We start from the raw sequence: 17,871 nt of genomic DNA on the forward strand, positions 1-17,871 counted from the left end.
AATCTAATTCTAGCCCATTTCCTTTCAATCTCCCACTTGGACTAGCATTAGATATAATACGCAGTTCCAACTTTGTACCCTTGAGCGGATCAAAATACACTTATAGTGTGACCCTTTAGGCCCTCATTATCGACGACGATCTAATCGAAGTCTGCACAAAACTCCTAGACTGCGTTGGCAGCGTAGCTCGATATATGAAGGACGTTTACGTGAATTCGGTAAACAAGCCTTTACATAAAGTTTATAGTAATATCCTTTCATTCACGAACCACCCGATTGAGCCTAAGATTTGCTATGTGTCATCCAAATAGCTCAATCACTTTATCTCATCTTTATTAAATGACCCATTCGATCATATTCAATTACTTTAATCGAATATATCTTTGCATTGGCCAATGACTTAGTGGTCAAGTAATATAGAGAATTTGAGTGTTCTCTCGAAATTCTAATCGAGGAATGAATCTCATTCTTGGCTCAACTACCATTTTCATTTATCTTATGATATACCCAATACATGTCCGTGTCTCAATCCTCCTTTGGGAGGCAAAGCGTTGGACAAGATCAAAGCACACCACTCAACAAACAAAATGTGTAATGACCTCAGATCCAAGGACTATTACATACTTTATGCACTAATAAACTGTAGACACTTAACAAAACAGTTTAATAGTAGGGTATACCAATACTCTCCAAAGTATACCATGGGTCCATCACGAATATCTGATATCTCATAGTTGTGAGAACAACTACATTCTCGAAGAATGTGATGCAAACCCCATGCTAACCTATAACATATCATCAATATCCCATTTTTGATGATCATTGGTTAGGGCTATTTTAGAATTATACTATATCTTTAATGTCTCACACCATTAACGACAGTCATAATTCAAGGGAACAAATATTTAGAATAAAGACAAACATTTAAAACAATTATTCCAATAAGTGCACAAAACCCATAGAAAATTAAATTTTCATAGAATGTGATCAAGTAATATTGTCTCAACACAAAATGTTTCTAAGACATATAAAACTTTAACTCCCACTGATTCAAAGCCATCTACCAACATGCTTAACACCTAAGCTCTCAAAGTGCTTGTTGTGTTTTGCTATACATAACGGTTTAGTGAAAGGATCAGCTAAATTATCATCAGTGGGTACTCTTTCTAATTTTATGTCGCCTCTTTCAATTATTTCTCTGATCAGATGATATCTTCTAGGAACATGCTTGTTCCTGTTCGTAGCTCTGGGTTCTTTTGCTTGCGCAACAGCACCAGTGTTGTCACAGTACAAAGGTATTGCACTACTGGCACTCGGAACAACACCCAGTTCCTTAACGAACTCTAACAAAGCAACAGCTTCTTTGGCAGCTTCAGATGCAGCAATATACTCGGCTTCGGTGGTGGAATCGGCAGTTGTACCTTGTTTGGAACTATTCCAACTCACTGCTCCACCATTGAGGATAAAAACATATCCAGACTGAGACTTATAGTCGTCATGGTCTGTTTGGAAACTAGCATCAGTATACCCAGTAACTGATAACTCTGGTTGTCCACCATAGACTAAGAAATATTCTTTAGTCCTTCTAAGGTACTTAAGAATAGTCTTAACAGTTTTCCAATGTTCCTCACCGGGATTTTGCTGAAATCTGCCTGTCATGCTAAGCGCATAGGCCACATCTGGCCTAGTAGATATCATGGCATACATAATAGATCCTATAGCCGAAGCATATGGGATCCTTTTCATGTTGTCTCTTTCTTTGTCATTAGAAGGACAATCCTTCTTTGACAACACAATGCCATGTCCCATAGGAAGAAAACCTTTCTTAGAATTCTCCATTGAGAAGCGCCTTAACAACTTGTCTATGTATGTGGATTGTGATAATCCCAACATCCTATTTGGTCTATCTCGATAGATCTTAATTCCAAGGATATAGGAAGCATCACCCAGATCCTTCATCATAAAGGATCTAGACAACCACTCTTTCACGGATTGCATCATGGAACGATCGCTTCCCATAATCAAGATGTCATCAACATATATGATAAGGTATACGACGTTTCCATTTTCGCGTTTACTATAAACACATGGATCCTCTTTGCTTCTGACAAAACCAAACGATTTGATTGTTCTGTCAAAACAAATATTCCAACTCCTCGAAGCTTGCTTAAGTCCATAAATGGACTTCTTTAGCTTGCACACTGCATTCGGCCTTTCTTTCGATACAAAACCTTCAGGTTGTGTCATATAGACATCGCCTTCTAATTCTCCATTGAGAAATGCGGTTTTGACATCCATTTGCCAAATATCAAAATTGTAGTATGCAGCAATTGCAAGTAATATCCTAATGGACTTGATCTTAGCAACTGGCGAAAAGGTTTCATCATAGTCAATGCCTTCGCGCTGACTATAACCCTTTGCCACTAACCTAGCCTTGTAGGTTTGTACTTTGCCATCTGCATCTCTCTTCTTTTTGAAGATCCATTTGCAGCCTATAGGGTAAACCCCATCTGGCAAGTCAACTAGTTCCCAGACTAAGTTGAAGTACATCGAGTCCATTTCAGATATCAAGGCTTCTAGCCACTTCTCTCGATCGGTGTCTGACACCGCCTCGGCATAGGTCTTAGGCTCATCGTCATCTAAATCAACTTCATCATCTTGGTTCTCAACCATTAGATTCAGTCTCTCAGGTGGACGACGAGTCCTTCTAGGCCTATTGAGTTGGTTTTGCTCTGGATCAGGCTGTTCATTCTGTATGTGAGAAGGTTCAGGAATATCACTATGATCTTCTTGAGGTGGAGGTGATGCAACTATTGCATTATCTTGTCTTTGATGCATCTCATTGTCTTGAGGTGGTCCTTCGAGAGTCTCTCTAAGGTCCTCTCTAAGAGTAATTTCCCCTCCCAATAGATCATCAAAAACTCCCACTGAGTTATTGTCCAATCCAGTGGATAATCCCTCATCCTCAATGTTATCTTGTGGTTCTTGAATTTCTTCAAGATCTACTATATTTTGACCTTGTTCCTTGGAGACGTAACTGTCTTCAAGAAACGTCACATTCCTAGAGATTATCACCTTGTGATCTCCAGGGCAGTAGAATTCATATCCTTTAGTTTCTTTAGGATATCCCACAAAATAACATTTCTCACTTTTAGTTTCCAATTTATCAGTCATCATTTTCTTAACAAAAGCTGGACAACCCCAGGTCCGAATATGGTTAAGACTTGCTTTCTTGCCACACCATAACTCATATGGTGTTTTCTCGACTGATTTAGAAGGAACCCTATTTAGAATGTAAATAGCCGTTAGTAAGGCATGGCCCCATAGGAATAAAGGGAGACTGGCGAAGCTCATCATGGATCGAACCATATCTAATAATGTTCGATTTCTCCTTTCAGATACTCCATTCATTTGAGGTGTACCAGGAGGTGTCCAGTCTGACTGGATTCCATGTGACTTCAAGTAATCAAGAAATTCTCGGCTCAAGTATTCCCCTCCTCGATCTGATCGAAGAGTCTTGATACTTTTCCCAAGTTGTTTCTCAACTTCACACTTAAACTCTTTAAATTTCTCGAAGGCCTCGGATTTATGTTTCATAAGATACACATATCCATACCTTGATAAATCATCAGTAAAAGTTATGAAGTACGAATAACCACCTCTTGCTTGAGTTGGAAACGGTCCACACACATCTGTGTGAATTAACTCTAGCAAATCCTTAGCACGCACCCCTTTCCCAGAAAATGGTTTACTTGTCATTTTTCCTTTGAGACAAAATTCACAAGCTCCATATGATTCTAAATCAAATGAAGTGAGATAGTCTAACTTTCTCAATCTTGCTATTCTTTTCTCATTAATATGACCAAGTCTGCAATGCCATAGATAAGTTGCATTATTCGTATTACATAGCTTAGGTCTTTTGTTTTGCACATTGAGAATATTTCGTTTGTATTCAAGCATATATAATCCATTTTCAAGAGCGGCATTTCCATAAAACAATCCATTAAAAGAAAACGAGCATCTGCTGTTTGCAAAATGGAAGGAAAAACCTTCAATGTCTAACATCGGAATGGAAATAATATTCTTAGAAATAACTGGAACGAAATAACAATTGAACAATTCTAGTCTATGTCCTGAGGGAAGATCCAATCTGTAAGTCCCCACGCATTCGGCAGCAACTCTTGCTCCATTCCCAACACGCAAATCAACTTCCCCAGGCCTCACTTTCCTGCAGTCACTTAGACCCTGCACATTATTACAAATGTGTGAGCCACAAGCTGTATCTAATACCCAAGATTGTGATTTATTCATAGACATATTTATCTCAATGACAAACATACCTGAGCTCCCACTTTCTGCACCTTGTGCCTTGAATTTTGGGCAGTCTCTCTTCCAGTGTCCCTTTTCATGACAGAAAAGACACTCATCCTTTGATAACTTCGACTTCTTCTTAGCCCCTCCACTCTTAGGCTTTAGAACAACATCCTTAGATGCTTTCTTCTTCTGTTGCTGCTTATTCTTCCCTTTGGAAGACTTCGCAGAAGAGCTCACCATGAGCACAGATTTTACCTTAGTAGTGGAAGACTCATAAGTCTTAAGCATGTTGTGCAACTCTGGCAGCCCAACCTTCGTGTTGTTCATGTTGAAATTCACAATGAAATTCTCAAAACTACTAGGAAGAGACTGAAGAATTAGATTTGTTGAGACATTTGCGGGAAGCACCGTTCCAATCGATGCTAACCTCTCAATCAAACCAATCATTTTCAGCACATGCTCAGAAACCTTGCCTCCATCATGAAGCTTGCACTTGAAGAGATCGCGAAGTATCTCATACTCCATAGTTTGAGCTTGTGAAGCATACAAACTCTCCAAGTGTTTAACCATCTCATATGGAAGCATGTGCTCATGTTGTCTTTGAAGTTCCAAACTCATGGATGACAACATGATGCACTGAGCATCATTTGCATTTTCAACATGTTTCTCATGAGCAGCTGCGTCAAACGTAGCAAACTCAGAAGATTCCTTACTGGGAACGACACCAATTGGTTTGTCCAAGACATAATCAATTTTGTCATGCCTTAGCACCAAGCGCAAACAACGGAGCCAATCCGTGAAATTTGACCCAGTCAACTTGTGTGTTTCCATCAAACACTTGTAAGTCAAGTTTGACATTTTATCTGAACAGAAAAATACAATGAAAAGTAAATTAGAAAAGCATATAAAGATCACATTCGTATCTCTAATCAAACAAGGGTTTATTGTATTGATTAGCTCCCACTAATTTAACATATATTATGTCCCCCAAACATAAAATACGAATTTATATCAAATATAAATTTTAGTGGTCCAAGATCCAAGTCCATATCATCGCAGCCCCTGCTTTGGCTGATCACTACAATAATATTACAAGGTAGGCCTCTAAGCCAATTGCAACAACTATTTTGCAATTCTTGGTTTATTAATCCAATTAATATGCATCCATAAACTATTTAGGTCGCTTTGGCTTTACTAAACAATTTAAGCAAGTCAACCCCATCACACGATGCCAACTATGCATCTATGAATGAGCCTAGACCTTGTGGATTTAGAGTAAACGCTTTGGCGTAAAACTCGTGGTCGAAAAGGCTAGGAACATCAAACAATTATGATGGACGATGCATTTGTTTCAAAAACAAGACTTATATTTTATGGGGATAAGTGTGATACTAGTTATGTGAATATAATATCCAATATTAAATTTCAAACAATTACTGGGCGCCGCCTACCCAGACATAGTATAACACGGACTACAAATACTGGGCGCCGCCTACCCAGACATAGTATAACACGGACTACACATACTGGGCGCCGCCTACCCAGACAATAAAACGGTCTCTAACTACTATAGTTAAAATAAATAAGCATAAATCAAATAGCATGCTTATCACATAGGATATCAAATAATGCTCAATAAATAAAATCAAATTTTATTCTCTAATTAAATGTGGATTTAATAAATTATACTGATTCTAAATTAATATAATATATATTTAGTATTAATTCAAAACTAATATTAAATGCTTATGTACTGTTATCATTACCAAGGTGATAAACGCAGTACGACTTACTAATCAAATTAATAAGCTCATTTATGTAATTGGGATTTTATTACTATTAGTTCTAAACTAATAAAATATTAAAACTTACAGCCCATCGAAATAGGCACAATATTTAAAATTAGGTTATTAGAAAATTGAAATCGTGGCCAAGCCACTTTCGTTATCTTCTTCCACACGTTACCCAGTAACGTAGAGCATCCCTACACTGTCTCACCATCGTGTTACTGCCTAGCAGCAGCGTGCCAGAGGGTTTTTCACTCCCATGTCTCCCAGTAACATCTCCGGGATGCTACTCACGCCGTCACGGTGTTATGCCAAGCAAAATCGGTGTCGGCGCATTTGCGCAGCTAATGAGAATAACCCAACGCCCAGCCATTGAGCGCAGATAAGACGTGTAGAGGAAGTCAGGAAGATGAAGTTTGAATTTTGGATTTTTAAACATAAATTTTCGAGAACACTGAGAAGAGATTTCGGTATCTAAAACTCCCAACAAATTTATGATTTTGAAAAACATTGACAAATCATGGTTTGAAAGGATTTAACATTGATATCTATTTAGACTTTCTTTTCCAAAAAATTCGAAAAATTTGAAATCAAACTCCAAAATCAGTTTGCAATTTTCGGTAATTTTCACAAAATACTTTTGAAGGAATTGAAATCTAATTTCAATTTCCAAACAATTTCGGAACCAGTTTCTTAAAGTTTTGAAATCAAATTTCAAAACAGACCAATCACATAATTCGGATTTCTAAAATTATTCCACGATTAATTAGATTACAAAATTAATTAAGAATCGAGCCCTGGGCTCTGATACCACTGTTGGGTTTTCTTGTATTCATCTAATGAGCGCAGCGGAAATTGCATACAAGAATAACAGATCTAGATTCATAATTATATTGCAAGTTGAGCATGTAAAACACAACGGAACTAAATCTTACTTGTTGTGTTGTTTTCTTCTGCGATTGAATCCTGCAAGTTGAATCCACTACTATCGAGGTCCACGTGCAATCCAATCCGATGCAGGAACTATCCCGGTACAATTGCTCCGTAGAAGAATGCTAGGAATTCTCTCTACAAAGCTTTACGTATTTTCTCTCTAATGTTACGCTATTTCTCATGTCCCACAATGGAGAATAAATAACCATTATATAGATGAAGAGTCACTAGGGTTTCATGATTGTTGGGCTTATGAACTAATATAATTATAGCCCAACTATAATTAATTAATCCATATTAATCTAATTCTAGCTCATTTCCTTTCAAAAAACACAATCTCTGCCCTTAGTACCCAAAATAAATCACCTTTCTTTTTACTGTAAAAGTATCATAGACCACAACTGAAAAATTTAAATCATGTAACTATAAAACCCATCAACCACCAAACTAATTTTATATCATGTACTCCCTCCGTCCGCGAATAGGAGTCCCATTTTTCCATTTTCGTCCGTCAACGAATAGGAGTCTCGGTTTACTTTTACCATAAATGGTAATATGGTCACATCTTCCACTAACTCATTCTACTCACATTTTATTTAAAACTAATATATACAAGTGGAACCCCTATTCCACTAACTCTTTTCCATCCACTTTTTTTTAACATTTCTTAAAACCTGTGCCACTAAAAAATGGGACACCTAATGGCGGATGGAGGGAGTAGCTATTAATCCCCTTAATCTGGTGGTATAGTTTAGGGGTGGTGAATTATACCGAAATATCGGACTTACCGTATCGAAAAAATACTGATTTTTCGGTATACCGTAGTTTTCGGTAGGTATGATATCGTACCGGAAGATTCGGATAACGGTATTAGATTTCCTATACCGTGGTATACTGAATATACCAGTATATACCGGCACAATGCTGATCCAAGCAAATATGAAAGGAATGTAGCCAAAAATATGCCTTCACCCTCTAGTTGAACTTCGTGTTCTTCTTCATCATCAAGTTTGGGAATCCCCAACCTTGAATGTGTTGGTGGTAGTCACCATTCCGTGTTGGTAACGGTTAAGCCCGGTGTAGCTACACTCTATCGGCTATCTCATAATGGGGAGCTGGATTTCTTGGATTTGAAGGACCATCTGCCACTCGGTGGACGTGTCTGTCTCTCTGAATCTATTTGTGTTTCTCTTGGGCGTAATGGGCAGCTTAAGGTTTTTGATGCGGTAATTGGTACTTTCTCTCCACTCGAGATGGTGATTTGTTACGGCGCTGCTTGTGTATGGTTGTTGGAAGCCGTTTTGTCTTAGTTGCGAATCGCGATCACCTCGCTCTTTTGCATGCTTGATCTGGATGTCTTATTAGTTTGTAACACTGTATCTGTTTTGGCGAATTCGTATGAGAGTTACCCCAAGTTTAATATCTGATCTGGATTTCTGTTTAATTCGTAACAGTGTATCTGACTTGGCGAATTTGGATGAGAGTTACTCCAATTTTAGTGACAAAAAAAAAAGTTTGGGAATCCCCAATTTAATAAAATTGGATCACCGTCGCCCACAGAACGCTTTTGCCAATCTAAACATTGTCGGCACAATATAATCAGTATACGAGGACCTTTTCAATTACACCAGAGGTTTAATCAATATAATAAGTCCACATCAATATAATAAGTCCACAGTAAGATTAACAATCAAGCTTGTGGAAAGCTCCAACTAATCCTAGAGCTAAAAGTGGCTATCCAATATAGCAAAAGCACTTCATTCCGACCTCTAAAATGAACGGATTTGAGGTGCTTGGAAATGAAGCATTTCCCTTATGCTGTAAATAGCCACGTCATTGTATTTCATTCTCTCCATGAATTGCAAAAGTTCTACAAATGAATTAATACGTGGAAAAGGGCACTTTGCCATCATTTTCTGAAAATGAATCTTGGCTTGAAGATCAAGTATCATTCTTTGAAAGTGAATCTCGGCTTCAAGGTCAAGTGCCTACAATTATTCAATTTATATAAAATAATCTACACAAGAACATAATCGATTCAACTCAAATTAGACAGAACGAATTCAAAATTGAAAAAAAACACATATTCAAGACATGAATATGAAGTAGACTAGAACAGTAGTTGCATTAACCATTGAGATATTAAAAATCGATTCAAATCAGAAAGAACCACTTCAAAATTGAAAAAACAACACACACAAAGATGGTGCCTACAAACCGGATCGATTCGACTCAAATCACACAGAACGAATTCAAAATTGAAAATAAAACACAAATGTTCAAACTAGAACAGTAGCAACATTTAGAAGTGCCCAATGTTTACGGTTCCGGTGGTTAACCGTGAAATCGTAACCGATGGTTACGGTTCCGAACCGGAACCGTGAGAAATTACTCGAACCGAAAACGTTGATTTTAGAACTGTGGTTCGGTTTTGGTTCAAATCGCCGAAAATTAGTGAAACGGAACCGTAAAAACCGCCGAAAACCGGCAGTTCGGAACCGTAAAAAACCGTTAAAATCACCAAACAATAGTGAAAAACTAACCGTTAAAATCACCGAAAAACAGTGGATAACTAACTCATTTGATAATAAATTGAAGTTTATAGACTTCAATTGTTATTTTAAAATATTACGGTTCAAAAATGTTATCCTGATAAAATTTGCAAACAAAACGAAAATTTCATTTCCCTATATGTATAATAGGGAGCAAAAATTTAGTGGTCAGGCATACCAAGTGGCAAGATGACTTTGTATGTCCCACTAATAATACTTTGACCAATGGATTTATAGAAGTCCCAATAAATACTTTCATTATTTTTTTAAAAATGGACATTATTATAAAATTTAGAAATTATTAAAAAATTAGAGTACTTTTATTTAATATAATGAATGCATATATATTTGACCAAAATACTTCCACTATGAACTAGTAAAAAAAAATTCGTCCTTTTATATTTCTAATTCTAAGAATACTTTAATAAACAAAATAAGGAGTATGTAGTAATTATCTTATTATATTTTGATTTTTAGAGTTTTTTATGGTACGTTAATGATAATTTAATATGATAAAATTAACTTTTATGTCATTTTCTTATTATTAGCTACTTATATATTTAATACTATAATTATTCATATAGTCTTTATCAATGGTAAAATAAGTATAAAAATGTAACTATATAATCAATCATAATTACAACGTTTAATATAACAAATTTTGTTTATGATTTAGTTTAAGGGTATAGTAATCATTTGTAATTTGCATATATATAAAACAAGAAATAAAGTAAACAACAAATTTAAGTTATCATTACATTAACTGAGCGAAAAATAAAAAATCTATTAATATATAAAACGACAAATTTTTGGAAGCCCATGTGGCATACTTTTGGACGGGAAAACTATCTATTGGGCAATTTAAAGACAAATATTATTGGATAAAAATTGGTCCAATGAAATGCAGAAAAATTGACTTCTACAAGAAGTTTAAGACATTTATATTGACAACATTAATTGAATCTGCATTTTTGTGGACTGATTTTCTGAATTTTGATTGCAGCATAGCGTGGTGCTTGGAATCCGGCGACAGCTCCGACGAGAGGGTGGTAGGCTGAGGGAGACGGGGCGGTGGCAGAAAGGCGGCGGCTGGCCGAGAGGATAGGAGGGATCCGGAACGAGAGAGATGGGAGGAAAGTTGAGAAGATGAGAAAGAAGAGGAAGGAGAGAGAGAAGTACGGCGGCGGCAGCAGCAGATTCATTCAAAGATCTGATCTTTCTCGTTGGAGAATAAGAAAAAGGAGAGGAAAAGAGAAGAGTGTCGGAGTCGGGAGATGAGGGAGTTGGCGGGTGAGGTGAGCCCGGCGGCGGCTGAGGTTCGGCTGTGTGTTGAAGGGGCACAAACTGGAGGTACTACTGCGGCGACATGGAGATTGTTGTTCAGTGGGCCGACGGACAAGAGGAGTTGCCCGGCGGCGGCGGCAAGTTGGTGTTTAGCGGGTTCCACCGATTAGAGGGAGAGATAGAGAAGGAAATGAGGGAATGAAGGAAGCAGTTGGCGCTGCTCACCGGCGAGGTATGTGAGGCGGCGGCGGTTAATGGAGAGAGACGGTGAGAGAGAGTGAGAGTGGTGCATCATTAGTTTTGGGTTTCATCTGTTGTATACTAATTGAGCTCTAATTTGGGCTTTTAGTGTATGATATAATTTCAGCTGTAATAGTGTAGCAGTAGTATAGATTTTATAATTAATGTTTTTATTTATTTAAATAGCATTTTAATTTGGATGTTGAACTCTATTATTATTATTATACTTTAAATGGTTCTAATTTAGACTTCTAAATTATTGTAGTTTGTATAATATATATTTTATTAAGTTAAATTATTTTTTAATTGAATAATTTGAGTTTTAAATTTGGGTGCCATGACTATAATATTATTATGTCTTAAAAGTTTGGTTTTATTTGACTACTAAGTATTACTATTATTTATTCGTTCAAATAGTTTGGTTTTATTTGACTACATTCATATCAAATATTAAAGGGATATTGACATCTAATATCACGAAACTTTCAAAAAGTTGAGTTTTTTCCACGAACTTTAAAATTGGCAAATAATATCACGAACTTTACACCGTGTTTGTTTTTTCCCACGAATGAAAAAATTTCCACAAATAATATTATGATACGGATTTTTTTTCGTAATTTCTCGACAACAATTTTGAAAGCTTCAAGTTTTTCAATCTTTGAAGATAGTTTTCTTGAAGCACACCCTCCAAAATTATTCTTCAATCTATTAAAATAACATGAATTTTTTCATTCGTGGGAAAAAACAAACTCGGGGTAAAGTTCATGATATTATTTGCCAATTTTAAAGTTCGTGGGAAAAACCCAACTTTTTGAAAGTTTCGTGATATTAGATGTCAATATCCCAATATTAAAATAGTATATAATCATCTGCTAAAATATGAAATGTTTATATTCTTTTTACTTCTCAAAAATTTGGAATATGTTTATACTGAATTCAAATATGGCTAAACCAAATAATTATGAAACACCAATAAATAATGATATAAAGTGAAACTAAATTAATATCATTATCAAACAAATAACAATATTTGTATGTCTTATTCTATTTCATCCACACATCTCCTCTTTTGTTATTTCTTTTATTTTATACTACACTCATATCAAATATTAAAATAATATATAATCATCTACTAAAATATAAAATGTTTCATTGAGAGTGGGTTGTACAAATATTTTTTTGTCGTTGTTTATAATATTACAAATACTTATGTTATAATTACTCCCTCCGTCCCCTATTAAGAGTCACACTTTTCCATTTCGTTCCGTCTTCAATTAAGAGTTACACTTCATTTTTACCATAAATAGTAAGTAGGTCTCACATTCCACTAACTCAATTCACTCACATTTTATTATAAAACCAATATAAAAAATGGGTCTCACATTCCACTAACTTTTTCAACAACTTTTCTTTACATTTCTTAAAACTCGTGTCCAGTCAAAGTGTGACTCTTAATCGGGGACGGATGGAGTAGTTCTTATCTATAAATATATTTTTATACTTATTTACTCTATACTATTTATTATAAATTAATATATCTTCATTATTTAAAAATCTTTTGTCATGTGCATAACACAGGTGTAAACACTAGTATATAAACTAAATTATAAATAAAGTTCAGTGGCATTACAGTAACTATGCATGCGAAATCAGGAATAATTATATAGTTTCATTTTTATATTATTTTACCATTGCATATATGAATAATTAGGTCATCCACAACGCTATCTCTTATCCATCTCTTAATTCCCTCATCTCTTCACTATTCATGGACCCCACTGTACTTTTCACTTCATCTCTTAACTAAGAGTATCACCTACATACATCCATCTCTTAACCATCTTATCTCTTAACTATTCATTCAATTTTATTTTTTATTTTTATTTTCAACAAATCCAATTAATAAAAAACACACTTCATTAAATAAAATAAAATTACAATTTAAAATCCTAAAAATATAAAAAACACATAATTAAAATTGAAAAAAATTTACAAATAAAAATAAAACGGCTATAAACAGCTAGTATAATTTTTGGAATTTTTTTATATATTTTTTTAATTTTTGAATTTTTTTCTAGATTTTTTTTAAAAAAAAATCAATTTTAACGGATATAAACGACGCCCACTTCCGAGCCAGCGAGTTGGCGTCACGCACGAACCACAGCTTGCCACGTCGCCAAGGCGTGTGGCGAGCTGTCTCGCAAGCCGCCTCGTCAGAACGAGACGCGGGACGCGACGGAGACGAGATGGCGACGAGACGGAGCTTGCATTGTTGTCTCGCTGAGATGGATAAAAGACTCGCCGTGGATGGCCTTATAGTATTATACTTAAAGGCGACAGTAAATGACCTTAATTTTGTTATACTATTAAATACTCGTCTGCATTCTTATTGACAATAAATTTGGTCACAAAATATGAAAATATATAAGTGTGTTATACACGTATTCATTATATAGGTACTAATAATTTTTGGACAGTTTCCAAAATTTGTAATAATGTCCATTTTTAGTAAAAAGATGAAAGTATTTAGTTGGACTTTTATAAATTAATTTGTTGAAATATTATTAGTGAGACATACTACAGCACCTTGCCACTTGGTATGTCTTGATCACTAAATTTTTGCTGGTATAGTAGGAGCAAATGCACGGGGTAAACTGATATAGTAGATTTTTAATGCAGAATTAATTTGATTTTAGAGGTAGGTGTATTTCGCCTTTCGGGGTTATTTTAGCCCAAATATCGTAATTTTGCATAAATTTAGGTCTTGTACATCAATTTTATTAACTATGAAGAAATACATTTTTTTAATGAAGCAACACAATGCTTAAAGCCTTAAACCATGGACCACGATGATCTAAAAGGCCCAATAACAAACAAATTTTGTGTTGATTTATCGAACTACAAATTGACATGAATTAACGTCTTGGGAATTAAAGTCAAGCAAGTAACAAATCTTCAAGTAATTATCTATATCTGCTCCATATCATGGCAACCAACAAATTTAAAATTTATGAACATACTAATAGAGTTGTATTTCTTTAATAGAGTTATTGTCCATTTCAGCAAAAAATATCTCTTTATTTCACATACTAAATGTTTTTCTTAATTTTCTTAGTTAGAAAGTTACATTTATTAACATCGAATTGGAGGGGAGTACATTAAAAATTATAGATATGCTCTGGGGAGAATAACCACATGAAGAGAAGGACCGCACAGGATATGATTAGTGGGTCTTAAGAATAAATGTGATTAATAAAAATTGAATTACAATTACTATACGATAAATTAAGATAAACACAAAGAGGGATGGGGTGGCCACCTCAGACATATGTCATCATCTACACCTCAGAAATTATCCACATCAAACATGGGCAATTTCAATCACGTGTCTACCCATCTTCATTACGTGTCTACCTTTCCATTATTCCCGATATTTTCGACCCAAATAATACAAACATTTCATGAGGCCAAAAATTAATAGAGAATAATTAAAAAAATATTTGTCTTCACTAAATTACGCAGAACACAAAATACATTGAATTATGGAGTATGAATTTCAAATGAGTATAGGGATGCGTTAAAATAAAAAATAACTTTTAAAGTGATATTGTAATACCACGTGGCTTGTAATATTATAAACACTACTCCATAATAGTATAAACGCTATACTGCAATATATAGATTGCAGTCTAGTGTATTGGATATTGCAGATGAGCAAAAATTACAGTCTAGAGTATTGGATATTGCAGACCCGGAAAATTTATCTTTGAGCGTTTTTTATAATTGCCACATTACAGCTACTTATTAGTCCATATATCGAAATGATTAGCTAGGAATGATGGTATAGTGTCATTTTAAGAGGTGGTGTAATTTTAACATAATCCTATAAATATATATAGAAACAAGCGTGTATATGAGTATTATAATATGTCATGTCCTATTTTACTTGCTTTATTCTTTTTGGCACGATTGTTTAGGAAGATAAGATTGTAAAACTATAAAATATAATATATATATATATATATATATATATATTTTAAAAATAAAATAAACTACACTATATTCTATTTTTCTAAATGAAATAAACTAAGTGTAGTAAATATTCATTATAGTAAAATTTTATAAAATAAATCAAACGGCGGAAATTGGGTGCCATTCACATATAATTTGTGGTACCAATCTAGATAGACTCGTGGAGAAAAAACCATAGAAATACACAAATATCACAATTTCACACATATATAGGTCCCAATTCCCATACATAATAATGCAAACATCACTGTATATTCATATCACCACTAATTCGTCTTCAAAAATCAAGAAAGTTTTTTTCAAAGAATACGATGAGCTCCATCTCTCTCTCATTTTCTGCTGCCTTACTTCCTCTAAATCTTCAACAGGATGTAAATACTAGGTGATTTTCTTGTTCACTTTACTCTTTTTTTTTTATGAAATTGCTGCTGCATGTGTCAAGCAATGATTTAATTTTTGAAATTTCTCTATATGTTTTAGGTGTGCATCAGTGTCCTCTAAAAAGTTGATCAAGAATCAGCTTGGGCCGATCATACGACGTAGTTTTAGCACCACCCACCGAGTTCCCGGCTTCAGGTAATAATTCTTGATTTTCATATAATTAAATCTTGGTTTTTGAGTTCGATTGCATTATGCTCTTTAATTTCATTTGCAAATTGCACCCTAATAAATTTTTCCCAGTGATTTGAGTGGATTATATGATTAAATCTTGTTTAATTTCACTAATGTTATTGGAAATGGCTCACTCACCCCTTAAAAGGCCTCGTAAGGGAGAGGGTTATCCACACTTATATAGAGAAGCTAGGATCATCACCAAGCCGACGTGGGACAATGATTTAGAGAATTTAACAAATGTCTCACTAGGTACTAGTACAGATCTTGCATGTCATCATTTTGAGAAATCATTTTACACTTTCCCTATCTGTGGAGTCTAATTTGGTTTAGGGGAAAATTGTCCAAAATTTTCCTCTATTGATCTACTCCATTTTCACTCATTTGAAGTTGTTGAAGTAAATTCTGAAACTAGGATGTTGAGGCAAGCCTTGGCTGATGCACACAAATTTGATTTTGAACTTGCATTATTCGTATTGATTTCGCTCTCATCCTTAGCCAAGATTCTTGACCCTCAAAGTCACAAATGATCATTGTTGTTACTGATTTTTGTGCAGAGGGATGGTAGCAGAGAGCGGGAACGTGCAGTCGCCTGCAGTGCCAACCTCGGTCCCTGTTCGTGTGGCAAATGAACTACTTCAAGCCGGTCATCGTTATCTCGATGTTAGGTGATCATTTTCTTTAATTTGCCAAATTTCCTAGTAGTATTACTCTTTCAGACATGAACAAATCTGATGATTGGCAAATTTTGCACTTTGCAGAACCACTGAGGAGTTTAGTGCTGGCCACGTCGTCGGTGCTGTTAATGTTCCTTTCATGCTGAGGCGCGGCTCAGGTTCGCCCTTGCAATATTCGTTCACAGTGACTAGAAAAAAAATTGTAATTTGACATATAATAGAGAAAGTGTGAAAGGAAGTCCTCTGGTTTTTGTCACAGCTTAAACTTTAAAAAGGGAAGATTGTTTGTCGAAATTGTGATATGTAAATAATCAGAATATGTTTGTTCAATCTAGACAGAGATCAGTTTTTGAGTGTTTTCTTTGAAGTTTTCGATTCCTTACAGTTGAGCTGTATATGATGAAACAGGTATGGCAAGGAATCCTAAATTCTTGGAAGAAGTATCAGCTCTTTTTAGAAAAGATGATGAGATTATTGTTGTAAGTTGTGCAAAACTAGTAATGTGCTTGTTTTTTGGTGTTTTGGGTGCTAAGAATTCGTCGGATTGCAGGGATGTCAACTGGGAAAAAGGTCGTTAATGGCTGCATCGGAGCTCGTTTCTGCTGTAAGTTCAATCTTGCCTTTGAGGATGGATAACTTTACTAAGCTTCAATGCATGCCTGATGAACTACATTAAGAGTGTGACATATGTTGTAGTATTAATTATTGCTCACATTTTTGTCTATGTATTTGTTCTTCATACATATAAATGGAGTTCACCTCTTATCTGTTTATGGTGGTGGTTGTTGAAGATTTTTTTTTAACTTGTAGAATACAGGTATAGTAGTATTAATGAGGTTAATATATATGTTTGCAGGGTTTCAGTGGGATTACTGACATGGCTGGAGGATATGCTGCCTGGGTACAAAATGGACTTCCATCTACAGAATGACCCTTAAAAAGAAATAGGAGCAATGTGCATGTAGTAAACTTATATCTAATTAATTATGTTTCATAAGAACAAAACTTTCGATTTCATCTAAGCACAAGTTGAATGATGACTCAATTATACAATCAAATGGGATGAGTATTACAATAGGATAGAAATGAGATGCACAATTAGAGTTATGGCTGGGCAATAAAACCTCATTATTAGAGCATTTTCGAGGAGTGAATGTATACAGAGAAGGTATATTATCATCTATTTATCTTCTGAAAAAGGAAATATTTCAATGTTAAAAGGGAAATATTTCAAAAAGTAACAAACCCAAAGAGAAAAGATATATAGAAATGTAAATTATTTTCTAAAGGAAAAAATAGTATAAGATGCATTTCAAGACATAAAAATATACTAATACATTTTTAAATACCATTCCCTTTGGAGAATGGTTTTTCGTTAGACTAATATGATAGTTATAAGATTTTACCTCTTTATTGGTGGAGAGATAAAAAGATATTTCT

General features: G+C 34.9%; 2 protein-coding genes across 2 annotated transcripts; one reads left to right on the top strand and one right to left on the bottom strand.

The window, feature by feature from the left end:
• Positions 1–1,050: 1,050 nt before the first annotated feature.
• LOC125209637 (secreted RxLR effector protein 161-like) lies at positions 1,051–1,746 on the bottom strand. The gene has a single exon (XM_048109226.1). The coding sequence runs from the start codon at positions 1,744–1,746 to the stop codon at positions 1,051–1,053; it is 696 nt and encodes a 231-aa protein (XP_047965183.1).
• Positions 1,747–15,367: 13,621 nt separating this feature from the next.
• On the top strand, positions 15,368–17,484 carry LOC125211364 (thiosulfate sulfurtransferase 16, chloroplastic). The gene is made up of 7 exons (XM_048111109.1): positions 15,368–15,524; positions 15,623–15,718; positions 16,312–16,422; positions 16,516–16,589; positions 16,840–16,910; positions 16,982–17,035; positions 17,288–17,484. The coding sequence occupies exons 1-7, from the start codon at positions 15,454–15,456 to the stop codon at positions 17,360–17,362; spliced, it is 552 nt and encodes a 183-aa protein (XP_047967066.1). The 5' UTR covers positions 15,368–15,453; the 3' UTR covers positions 17,363–17,484.
• Positions 17,485–17,871: the final 387 nt, after the last annotated feature.

Source organism: Salvia hispanica, chromosome 3 (genome assembly GCF_023119035.1).
Source record: "Salvia hispanica cultivar TCC Black 2014 chromosome 3, UniMelb_Shisp_WGS_1.0, whole genome shotgun sequence".
Taxonomy (NCBI): domain Eukaryota; kingdom Viridiplantae; phylum Streptophyta; class Magnoliopsida; order Lamiales; family Lamiaceae; genus Salvia; species Salvia hispanica.

Coding starts and splice junctions, on each gene's coding strand:
- LOC125211364 (XM_048111109.1), top strand. CDS start 15,454: ATGAGCTCCATCTCTCTCTCATTTTCTGCTGCCTTACTTCCTCTAAAT. Junction 16,423..16,515: donor CATCGTTATCTCGATGTTAG/GTGATCATTTTC, acceptor TGCACTTTGCAG/AACCACTGAGGAGTTTAGTG. Junction 16,590..16,839: donor CATGCTGAGGCGCGGCTCAG/GTTCGCCCTTGC, acceptor ATGATGAAACAG/GTATGGCAAGGAATCCTAAA.
- LOC125209637 (XM_048109226.1), bottom strand. CDS start 1,746: ATGAAAAGGATCCCATATGCTTCGGCTATAGGATCTATTATGTATGCC.